Raw genomic sequence first — 12,105 nt, forward strand, 5'->3', positions numbered from 1 at the left:
TGTAGCTTCCTCTCTGCTGATGCCCTTGCTGCTTTATATCTGCAGGTTTGTAAGCAGCAAGCTAATTGGCCTTGAGTTGAGTGGTTTGCTAAAGGGCACAGAACACAGGACCTCTTCAGACAATTTCAAGGAGAAGAATGATGTCGTCAGCACACATGCCGCCTAGGATTTCCTCATTATTGCAAAGTTCTCTTAGTTTCCACCAGGGCACACATCTGATAAGCATATGCAAACGTCAACCACGTTTCAAGTCAACCAGTCAACCAATGTTTCTATAGCTCTTGGGGCTAAAGGGGTCAAGGGATGTGCGGTGCGGGGGGGAGGTGGGATCAGGATGTTGAATCTGGTGATCAGCTATGATCAAAATGAATGGCAGGGCAGGTTTGAACGGTTGAATAGTCTACTCCTGCTTCTATTTTCTGTTTCTGTGGGTCTGGAGCCAAAACTAGGCCAGATCAGGCAAGGTTTGCAGATTTCCTTCCCTATAGGGCAATAGTGAACCAGATAGGTTATTAACTGTGGTAGTTTCATAGTCACCATTTGTGAGACTAGCTTTCAATTCTAGTTTTTATTGCATTTAAACTCCACCAATTGCTGTTGTGGAATTTGAACCTGGTTTCCCAGACCATTAGCCTGGACCTCTGGATCCTGGTCAAGTTGTGGAGATGCCGGCGTTGGACTGGGGTAAACACAGTAAGAAGTCTCACAACACCAGGTTAAAGTCCAACGGGTTTATTTGGCACCAAAAGCCACTGGCTTTCAGATCAGCGCTCTGAAAGCTAATGGCTTTTGCTACCAAATAAACCTGTTGGACTTTAACCTAGTGTTGTGAGACTTCTTCCTGGTCAAGTGACAGTATCATTATGATACTGTATCCCCAAAGTTACCTCAGCACAATGGGTAACGGGTTGAAGGGTTATGGGGAGAAGGCAGGAAAATTGGGGATGAGGAGCATATCAGCCATGATCGAATGGCGGAGCAGACTCGATGGGCCGAATGGCCTAAATTCTGCTCCTACATCTTATGAACTTATAAGTACTGGTTGGGGGAGAGTCAGAACTGGAGGATTTTTTTTTTGGGGGGGGGCAGGAGGTTGACTCAAGGGAGGAAGAACTGTTTTTTTTCTGGCGGGACTGTACATAATCACTCACACTGCCGCCTTGCCTCAAATCCTGACCTTCCACTTTCCCCTGATATTTCAAGTACACTGACACCCAACACCTCTTTCCCCCCCCCCCCACCCCAATTCCACCAGACCCTCCAACTCTTCCCTGGCCCCTGACTCTGCCCGAATCCTCCAATGCCATCCAGCCCTCTGTCCCCACCCAGCATACCACCCAACCCAACCCTGACATAACTCCCATTCCAACCCTCCCACATTAACCAGCTGGTCATGCTACCCAGCCTGGTAACTACCACTCTACCCACCTTGCCACCCTATCCAGCTAGCACTTATCCACATTGCTCCCTACTTATCACCTTGCCACACTACCCATCTGGCTTGCTACCCACCCAACACCTATCACCCTGCCACTCTAACCACCTACTTACTATCCTGACACACTACCCACCCTATCACCCGACCCAGCTGGAACTGTACCCTACCCACCCAGCCACTTTTAGTGTACACTTTTCAGTGCATTTGTGAATGAAGATTTAGCAAAATATGGTAGCCAGTGCCGTAAAAAGAGGGCAAGGCTTGGCTTCCACTGACAATCCTGTCCTACAAAGGAGGACACCCAGAACAGGTACATTCTGAATTTCGGAAGAGGCCTCGTTGCTCAAACACAGCCTAATGCACTACAGTTAAATGCAGATATGGGTGGGATGGAGCTTGCTTCCTGATGTGTTGACAATCTCCACTATAATAACCTCCCAGAGTCATGCCTGCTTGTTAAAATTCAACCCAAATGCTCAACAATATTAATAAATATATAAATACATATTTATGCAAATACTTCTGGGTGTAGACTAATTAAACTTTGTTGTAAAGATGAAATATTAACACAGTATAAATAAACTTCTTATTGCTCTTCTCTGACTTTACTCTCCTGGCTCTTTCTGACATTTTCATATGTTTGAATAAGCAACATTAGTCACTTGAAGGTTCACCAATGAATTTGCCTCTTAAAATGCTAGTCACTCCAATCAGGGCATATGAGGGTCAGATTGTTATTAGACCACAGAGTAGGCACAAATTGGAAAATGGCTCAACTTCTTTGCATTACCTTTATGAGCATCAGTGCTTCGCTGAGTTCAGTCACATCAATATCACTTTCCTGAAATTAAAACGGTCAATAAAGGGCATTATTAAATAGAAATGAATAATACAGGGATAACTAAAAATGACATACTAGATTCTCACCAAATATGACATTTGCTTGAATATCATGAATAAATAAACCATCACATTTTACATTTTTTTTCCCAAGGTTTGATGATGCAGAAAGCTGGTGTACTTACGCCATGCATAAAACATTTCAGGCATTCCATTGTCACATTCTGGTAGATATAAATTCAGTTCAGGTAAGTATCTTACTTTGGTGAAGAACTTCATGTGCTCTTTTAGTTCATCCAGCTGTTGCTTGTGTTCCAGATAGTGCAGCTGGAGCTCTTTGTTCTCCTGGGAGAGTCGCTCATTTTGTTCTGACATCCATTGTACAGTAAGTGGAAACAATAGGAAAACAAAACCAGGCAACAATGCATTAAAATAAAAATGTAACAATGACGGTATCTAATAACAGTGTGGCCAAGTGAAATCAAGAAAGGCATGCATCCAGTTGTTCTCCTGAAGTGCTTAAGATTTAATGTTTATAAATTCCTTTGAAAATCCTGAGATAAATGTTCCTGTGTGCCATATGTAACAGAACAATAAAAATGCTCTTCAGAAAAGGATTTACAAATGTGTTACGGATAGAAAAAAAAATCCTCCAATGATTTTGTAGTAATTTACCATTTGTTAAGATGAGTTGTTTCCTACAATACAACAATGACTAGTCTTCAGAAATACCTCATTGGCTGTAAAGTGCTTTGAGGTGTCCAATGGTCATGAAAAGTGCTCAATAATTTTAAGTTTGTGCATGCGATTGGAAATTTCTTAGACATTGTAAATGACAACTGGGATTTTAGGATTCAGGATTTTTCATCCTTAACGTTTAAATCTAGCTCAGTGTCTGATCAAGAACATTTTTTGAAAGGCCATGAAATTACAATACAGTTGTCAAGATTTGCTGTCTACCTAGAAAGAGATTATAGTGATTAAACTATCATCTAGTTCATGGCTCATATTAATATTTGAGGTAATTTTTAGTTTGGGGAAGATTTAATTTGTATGGGTAAAGTAATTAAAATGCTGGACACCTCAAATAATGGCAGTTCAAAGGGTTCCATGTGGGCCTGTGAGGTCAAAGGTAGGAGGGTGAAACCAGCAGGTGGCCTTCATTTAGCTGGGGAACTGTAGACAGCAAGTTTGAGGAGAATTGCCCTGACCCAATGAGAAATTTAAAATAGTTGTGTGGACCTCTGGGGCAAAAGATTTGATTTTGAAGTTGAAAGTTAATCTATCTAAAATTTATTGGATATCTCAACTAACCTCTGTTGTCATCGGGATGAGTAATTCAGGGTGGAGCTTTGGTTGGAATTTTGGGAAACTGTTGGATTTTTACAGAAGGTCTTTGAGGATGGGGTTAAAAGCACCCAAGTTGGTGGGTGTAAACCAGGAATTCAGCAGGCAGGGAAAGATTTTGCTTACAGCAAAACAGATATAGACCAGAAACAAATACGCTATCAGAAATTAAGGGTATTTCTGAGGGACAGGCACTAAGCAGTTAGCTTGAAGAATGCAGAGATGCCAGAGTTTGAGCTGAGTAGTCCATATTCAGGAGGTTTGAAGATACGTTGGAAGATTGCTTAGCCGAAAGCTAATGAAAGATCCCCATGAAATTTCATATCTCAGAGAATAGCTAGAAGACTGAGGAGACAGTAAAGTGGATTCCTGAGAACTGTGGCACTCTGCTCCTAGAAAACATAGGAACCTTCAAGAGACTGATAACTAACTGAAGACTTTCTGGTGGGAGTCATTATAAGTAAAAAGTTGAGAAAGTTCAGTTGAGAAGTATATGTGACGTGCTTTATGGTTTTCCAAGTAAAGTAATAAGTATTCACCTAAGACAATATTTATTTAGTAGTGTTTGCTCTACTAGTTTCACCTTAGACAGTGTTTATTTAGGTGCGTTTGCTTTACTTGTTTCTCATGCAGTAAAATTAGTTTGTTTTAAACAGTGGAATCTTGTGGCATAATTCCCTTCAGTTGATTGCTGCATGTTTAAATTTCTCTTTAAATGTTAACAGGGTCTACAGGGATTGTACCAAAACCTTCTTGTATCATTGAAGAGGCAAATGAAAATATTACTTTGCAAATAGCGGATGTTGTTTTTAACAAAGAAAGAAGAAAGTGTGGCACATTTATCCCACAATGTATAATTGATTCTATCATGAACATCATAGGTATTCATTGGTATTGGTATTCATTGGTATTATTTTGAACAGGAGGGGGGCAGCACGGTAGCACAGTGGTTAGCACTGCTGCTTCACAGCTCCAGGGTCCCGGGTTCGATTCCCGGCTCGGGTCACTGTCTGTGTGGAGTTTGCACATTCTCCTCGTGTCTGCGTGGGTTTCCTCCGGGTGCTCCGGTTTCCTCCCACAGTCCAAAGATGTGCGGGTTAGGTTGATTGGCCAGGTTAAAAATTGCCCCTTAGAGTCCTGGGATGTGTAGGTTAGAGGGATTAGCGGGTAAATATGTGGGGATAGGGCCTGGGTGGGATTGTGGTCGGTGCAGACTCGATGGGCCGAATGGCCTCCTTCTGCACTGTAGGGTTTCTATGATATCCACTGGAACTTTCAACAGCAGAAGTATAAAAAAATCAATCACTGTGTTCCCTGCCAACGCAAAATGGTCATCTGTACATGCGCATTGGTCCATGCAGATGTCACTCTGCTCAGACAGAAAGTAGTTAATGTCTTGAATACACACACAAGACAGAATGGGGGCGATTCTCCCAGCCCGCTTCACTGCGCTAGCAGCGCAACAGGCTGGGAGACATCAGCGGAGGCGTTTTAGTGGGCTCCCCGTAAGGTGCCACAGCCTCTGGAAGTCTTCGGCTCCAGAATTTTTGGGGTCATCAGCTCTGCGCTGGAAATCGGCGTGGAGCTAATTTAAATATTTAAATTTTAATGTCTTTAGCGGGCCCAGGACTGAACTCTCTGGACTCGCTAGCATCTCCCCCCCACCGGAAGTGGTTCCCTCCAGCGAGGTTTTCAATTGCTGCCCACTAATGGGGAACAGTAGTGTTTGCTCTACTTGTTTCAGCTTAGAGAGTGTTTATTTAGGCTGACCTTGCTGGAGGGAACAGAAGCCATGGAGACCCCCCGAGGAGGTCAAGGGTAAGGGATTGGTTGGCAGTGCCAAGGTACCTCCTGGGCATTGCCAACCTCGTGGTAGCAGCCTGGCCCCCAACACTGCCCAAGGGGCAAACTGGCAATGCCCAAGGGGTATCTTGGCACTGCCAACCAGGCATCAGGCAGTGCCAAGGGGTGGAGCCTGTTAGGGGGTCAATGGGTGGGGGGACCCGCTGCCACTCTGCATTCAGGATCAGTGGCAGAAGGAGGGAAGAGGGTGATCGGGGGGGGTGGAGGAGAATGAGACATCGGGGAGACCGGTGATCAGGGGTGGGGGTTCGGAGTGGCAAGGTCGCGAAGCTGGCCAGCGATTGGGAGGCTGCCAGTGCAGGGCCACTGTACATGCGCCAATCTCAGCACTGACAGATCGGCATATGCACAGTGACCAGCTTAGCACTGTGCTGCCGGCCTTTCCAGTGGGAATAGGCCCTGCCCCCTGATTTTCAGAGTAAAAATGCTAGGGTGGGCAGTCTGCAGTGCTCAGAGTGTGGGAGATTCATTCTGAAAATCATGCTTAAAAAAAAAATCAGTGTGAGTTACTCCAGTATTCACGCGAATTCAGCATTTCAATTTTTTTTGGAAGAATCGCCCCCAGTATGTTCCCGGCAAAGAGGATACTGGGTCATAATACATTTAGTATTGAGTAATTGGGACAGACTTGGTTCATGATCTAACTGAAATTTGAAAAGGAGAAACATAACACAAATACTAATATCCTTTCGCCGGAATTCTACTGCCACGCCTGCCACAGAATCAGAATGGGCAAAGAGCGGACAACGGAAATGTCCATTGACCTCGGGTGGGAATTTCCGGTCTCGCTCAAGCGAGGCCATAAAATCCCGCCAAATAAGTGTAAATGTAACAGAATGAGTTACAGTGTAATCGCAAATAACCTGTAGGAATGACCATGAATTGAACATCTAATTGTATCAATGCCACTAGAAATAGCCCTAAATAATACTGGTTTGGCAGTTCATTTTATATCCTGCATTATTTTCCTGTCCGCTGAAATCAGTGGAAAGGAAAATCAGACTGTTTACGTAATGAGTGGCCGATCTGCCACCATTTTATATCCATGTTCAAACCTAAACTTTTCCTCCCCCTAAGGCTCTCAGTATTGCCAAAATTGAGCATTGTGGCCTGTGAAAACAGCAACATATAATCTAGGCACCAAAGTATTTGTTTGGCATGAATTTACAACTAAAAATATTAATTGATTCCAAATGGATAGTGGCTTGGCTCCCTGGATTTTGGTTCACTAATCAGCCACACACTGATATGGAATCAATGCAATCCTACCAGATGGGCAAGTCAAAAAATGAGTTTTTCCATCATTATGACATCTTTCTTAATAAAGCAAAAAAAATGTTTTATTTAAAACTAAAGCCATCATAATCCAAAGATCATTATTTGACACTTTGGCAAACATGTTTAAATAGTTTGTATTAAACCTTCTCTCTAACAGCACCGTGGGAGTATCTTCACCACATAAACTGCAGCAGTTCAAGGCAGCAGCTCAAACCACTTTCTCAAGGGCAATTAAGGATGGGCAAGAAATGTTGGCTTTACCAGCCACACCTGCCTTTAATGAATGAATAAAAAAATAATGAAGTTCAAATGAATTCCAATCTTAATGCTTCATGCAACGTCAATAAAAGACATAATATGGCTTAGAATATGATTGTGTTGCGCTCATTTTACAGGCAGAAAATGGGCATGACGGGACCCAGCCAGGATTTTCTGGTCCTGCCAGTGGCGGGCATTGTTGCAGGTGGGATGGGAAAGCTTGGCCAATCTCCAGAATTTCCAGTTCTGCCCACGATGCCCACCACTTTTGGGACCAGAAACATCTGCTACAATTTCAGTGACAAATATCCTGCAGGTTAAGGACAACAGAAAAATATGCAAACCAACAATGAGCTGTGCCATTTTTTATGCATCCCTGGCAAATGATAAGCCCTTTCTATATGCACATAAGTAACAGGTCATACGAATTTCTATCCCTACAAATAACTAACAGAAATAACAAGTGTTGCATTTGGGGAAAGTGTATATAAATTTAGACTGGTGATTATACCCTTTAATATCATTATACAGACTGTTGAATATATATATTAAAAATAAAAATTAATGCTTTAGAATATGAACTAATAAATTTTATAGTAGTTAATATATTATACCTGCTGTTATTTAAAATATTCATCCAAACATTAAATCCCTGTAAGTATAAAAAATCTATGACAATTGCAGTTACTTTGCTAATAAAAGTATCATTCCTATCTTGTACAATTTCTGTGGAGTCTGCATTTTAGTTTTGTACCCACTTCCTTCACAGACCTTTTTATTTAAAGAATAATATATCATAATTGTTCTGCAGAAACACTACAATTAAAAACATGATACAACTGCAGGGTATTATTTTGCTTACAGTGTAATTCTGGAAAGTTCTAACATCTTACAGATGCTCATTTCTTAACCCTTTATAATCCATACTATTAAGACTTAACATTCCAAAATTGCAGGCATTTTCCATTGCAATGAACATCATGAACACAGTGGGGAGATGGTGGTCCAGCGGTATTACTGTTAGACTATTAATCCAGAAACTCAGTTAATGTTCTGGAGACCTGAGTTCAAATCCCACCATGGAAAATGGTGGAATTTAAATTCAATAAAAGATATCTGGAATTAAGAATCTACTGATACCCGTGAAACCATTGTTGATTGTTGGAAAAACCCATTTGGTTCACTAATGTTGTTTAGGGAAGGAAATCTGCCGTCCTTACCTGGCCTGGCCTACCTGTGACTCCAGAGCCACAACTGCCCTCGGAAATGGCCTAGCAAGCCACTCAGTTCAAGAGCAACTAGGGATGGCTAGCCAGCGATTGCCCAGTTGTTCTGTACGACGGAGATGGGGGGGGGGGGGGGGGGGGGGGGGGGGGGGGGGGGGGAGAGGAGAAAGAGACTTGGTGTTCTCGGGGAGGGGATTGTGGTTTCTATTTTTGATTTTTTGCACTGGGGCACCCTTTAAAAAGATTGTTTGAAACCCAAGTTGCTGGCAAGGGGTTCAATCAGAGCCCACCCCACCAGTGTGACATTGTGGGAACCACCCCTCGGATTTTTTTTCTATGTTGCTTGCAATACAGCAGAGGAAGCTGCCACTGGGGCCGATGGCTTCCACACTGCCTTTCCCGCCTGTTGCCACACTGTAAAGAAATGAGCAAATCCACCCTTAATATCTGTGAGAAAAGACCATGGTTGATATGATTAAATCTAATATGTTTCTGAATAGTATATTGTGTGTTTCTTTTTGGGATGAAATTGTCATACTGTACCTGATGCCCATGCAATGTAGTTTCCTTTAGTGTTTTTATTTCTGTTGAGAAGGTGCTAAGGTTACTACTACTACTAGATAGGTATTTACAGTAATATGCCATCCTGCCAAGCAAAAGATGCACAAGTATGCACAAGCAAAAGAAAAACACTCTCCAAACTGACCACTTTAAGAAGGGGCACATTGTAATATTTAAAATTTGTAGATGTTTCAAAAAGTATGTCAGTTGAAACAACTATATTTACTACAATTAAACTCTGTTTGGAAGACTGAGTTCTTTTTGCAGTAATTATTGTAGATGTTTTATGTTTCCTAGTCCTCTGAAATGCTAGATTTGCCCTAGGTCAGTTCTATTCTATTCTCATAAATGCAAGCCAATTGCTTTTTTTGAACCAATTTAGTCACTATGAGTGATGTAATCTTTTTGAAAATGTAATAACTACAATTTTTACACACTGAGGTTGTGGATAGTTCATTTACATGAAGGCCTATAGAATGGTCAGAACTTTAGCCTCAATTATTTTGCATATCTTTAGGTTAAACTTGAACAAAAAATAAATTTATTAAGTTGTCACTCTTCTGTTGCATTTGCAACATCTGTGGATCAGTATAGAGGATTCATCATGATGGTAGTGCCATTTTATACAGGTTCTAAGTTAAAATACCAATGAATATGTGTGAAAATGAGACAGATAATATGGATGTCCTTCAAACATTATTTAATGGCAGCTTTCCAAAATTAAAAAGTAGCATAATTTGATTTAATTTTGAACCGTATATTTTGGTATACATTACCATCTGCACTAATTAAACTGCAATTTATGTGACAGTGTTAATTATTTTTGATGTCACAATCTAAATCCCAGTGATTAACCTAATTCTTTCCCAGAACATATTTTATTTAAAAAAGAACAGGAATTAGTGAATACAAAGAGATAAATGGCACTGTTACAAAAAAACTCTATATTTAATTCCTGTTGTTAAACTTTGCAAGAACATAGGAGCAAGCTACACTCAAACTTTACACCAATACACAGAAAAATAAGGGCACATCTCATAAAAAAACCCAAAATTACAATGGTTGTGGATAATTACAATGGTTTACTGTTTCTTTTTATTACGATTCTAATTTTATGCAATCCTATCAATAGAATCCATGTGAACCACTAGAAGTGGCATTTCTGCATCCAATTATAATGGATGAACAAGAAACGTAAAAATAAATATGTAAATTGTTTAGTTTTTATTTATTTGCTCATCAATGTGATAGGTTTACCGTACCAAGGATGAAGATAATTTCCCTTTCACAATGGGTCACTAAAACGCATGAAAAAAAGACAAGACTTTTAACCCAACAATTTGATGCAACCCTTTCTCTGAACAGAACAGAACTTCCGACCAATATGACGGTAATGCCAATTTGATACATTTTACATCAATCTGCTAGTGACTGAGGAGAAAGCAGCATGATAGATGTCATTAAACCTAATAGGTTTTTTGAGCAGTCTGGCAGATGCACCATAGAAAGCATTCTTTCTGGTTGTACCACAGCTTGGTATGGCTCTACGCAAGACCGCAAGAAATGACAAAGGGTCGTGAATGTAGCCCAGGCCAGTCATGCAAACCAGCATCCCATCCATTGACTCTGTCTACACTTCCCACTGCCTTGGAAAAGCAGCCAGCATAATTAAGGACCCCATGCACCCTGGACATAAACATATATTTTACGACCTCGCTTGGGCGAGGCTCGTAAAATCCCGCCCGAGGCCTACGGAGAGTTCCGTTCTGGAAACCGCGCCCACCCCCAGGGCAGGCGTGGTGGTAAAATTTCGGCCATACTCTCTTCCACCTTCTTCCATCAGGAAAAAGATACAAAAGTCTGAGATCATGTACCAACCAACTCAAGAACAGCTTTTTCCCCGCTGCCATCAGAGTTTGAATGGACCTACCTCGCACTAAGTTGATCTTTCTTTACATCCTAGCTATGACTGTAATACTACATTCTGCACTCTCTCCTTTCCTTCTCTATGAATGGTATGCCTTATCTGTACAACGTGCAAGAAATGATATTTTTCACTGTATACGTGACAATAAAATATCAAATCAAATCTCAAGCTTGTCTCAGTTGGTGTCACTGTTTCCTAACTAGAAGCCCACAATCTCTAATTGTAGCTCTACTCATTACTAAAACTTCACTAGACTTTGGGGAGCTCTGTCATCTCTTGGCCAGGCCACTGGGATGGAGCACTGCCCTGTTATAAACCAGCACTTAATCTTGTGCTTGAAACAGATGCCCATCTCAGAAACTGAAAGACCAACAAAGTTTCATTTCATGTGCCTGGCTGCAACTGGCTTTCAACTATGTAAATATTTTCTAATTTAGCTGGTATAATTGGGAATGGAAATGAAGAGTAACATTTAAAAAAATATAACTATTAACAATTTGCCTACCATATTATTTTTAAAAATTACACGTGATACATTTACAAAAAAACAGGGCCACTTTTCATAATTCAAAACATTTACCAATTTAGGACAGCAATTTTGCAAAATATTTTTAACAGGAGTATCTGAAGCTCCATAATTATCAACAAAGGAATGTTTCGACATAAGGGTTGTGAAGTACTGACAACCGGAAGTAGTTTGGGATGAAAATGAAAATGGTTTGTAATTACATCAAAACGAATGTGTAAATTACAGATTGACAGAAAATTGTCAGTGGAGTCCCTGGTTGTGATTTGTCATTCTTGCTAAATGAGATTTGCACAGATATCGGGTTATTACAGCATTAGGCTGGGCTGTGATGAGCCACACCTTATCATAATCTAACAGTCTGCTGACACTCCCTGCCCAATCTCACATATGAAGAATAGATTCTTAGTTGAAATACCAAACCATAATTGAAATATGAAGGCAGCAATTGCTTTGTGAGGGCCCCATATTAAAGTTTGGTGAGATGCCTCTACATTTTAATGGACAATGATACTAAATACTATCTACTTAATCTTGTGTCAAATCTATACATGGCCAATTATGAAAAGGCATGCTTATAATAGGTCATACTTCATAAAAATGATCTGCCATTTTGTAAATGTCCTTTTAGTGGATCTGTTCAGGGCATGATCGGCTTAGGAACATCATGCAATTGCACAGGTTTCCAGGTCGTAATGTTGCCCCTCCGCAGGGAGGCTTTGGGGCCATACCCTCCACCAATCACTGCCTTTAAAAATGGATGGTAGAAAAATTAAAGGAAGGTTAAGCTACTCAGAAATTAGCCGTTGTAGAAATTTTGTAGAAATGTTTTTTTTTGAAA

General features: G+C 40.9%; 1 protein-coding gene across 1 annotated transcript in view; it reads right to left on the minus strand.

The window, feature by feature from the left end:
* The window catches only part of rpgrip1l (RPGRIP1 like), a 213,131-nt gene that overhangs the window by 116,135 nt on the left and 84,891 nt on the right, over positions 1–12,105 (minus strand). The window contains exons 11-12 of the mRNA XM_078210885.1: positions 2,540–2,646; positions 2,229–2,279 (exon numbers count right to left, since the gene is read on the minus strand). Coding sequence (XP_078067011.1) covers positions 2,229–2,279; positions 2,540–2,646 — 158 coding nt within the window. The remainder of the gene's footprint in view (positions 1–2,228; positions 2,280–2,539; positions 2,647–12,105) is intronic.

The sequence above is a fragment of the Mustelus asterias genome, chromosome 4 (genome assembly GCF_964213995.1).
Source record: "Mustelus asterias chromosome 4, sMusAst1.hap1.1, whole genome shotgun sequence".
In the NCBI taxonomy this organism is placed as follows: domain Eukaryota; kingdom Metazoa; phylum Chordata; class Chondrichthyes; order Carcharhiniformes; family Triakidae; genus Mustelus; species Mustelus asterias.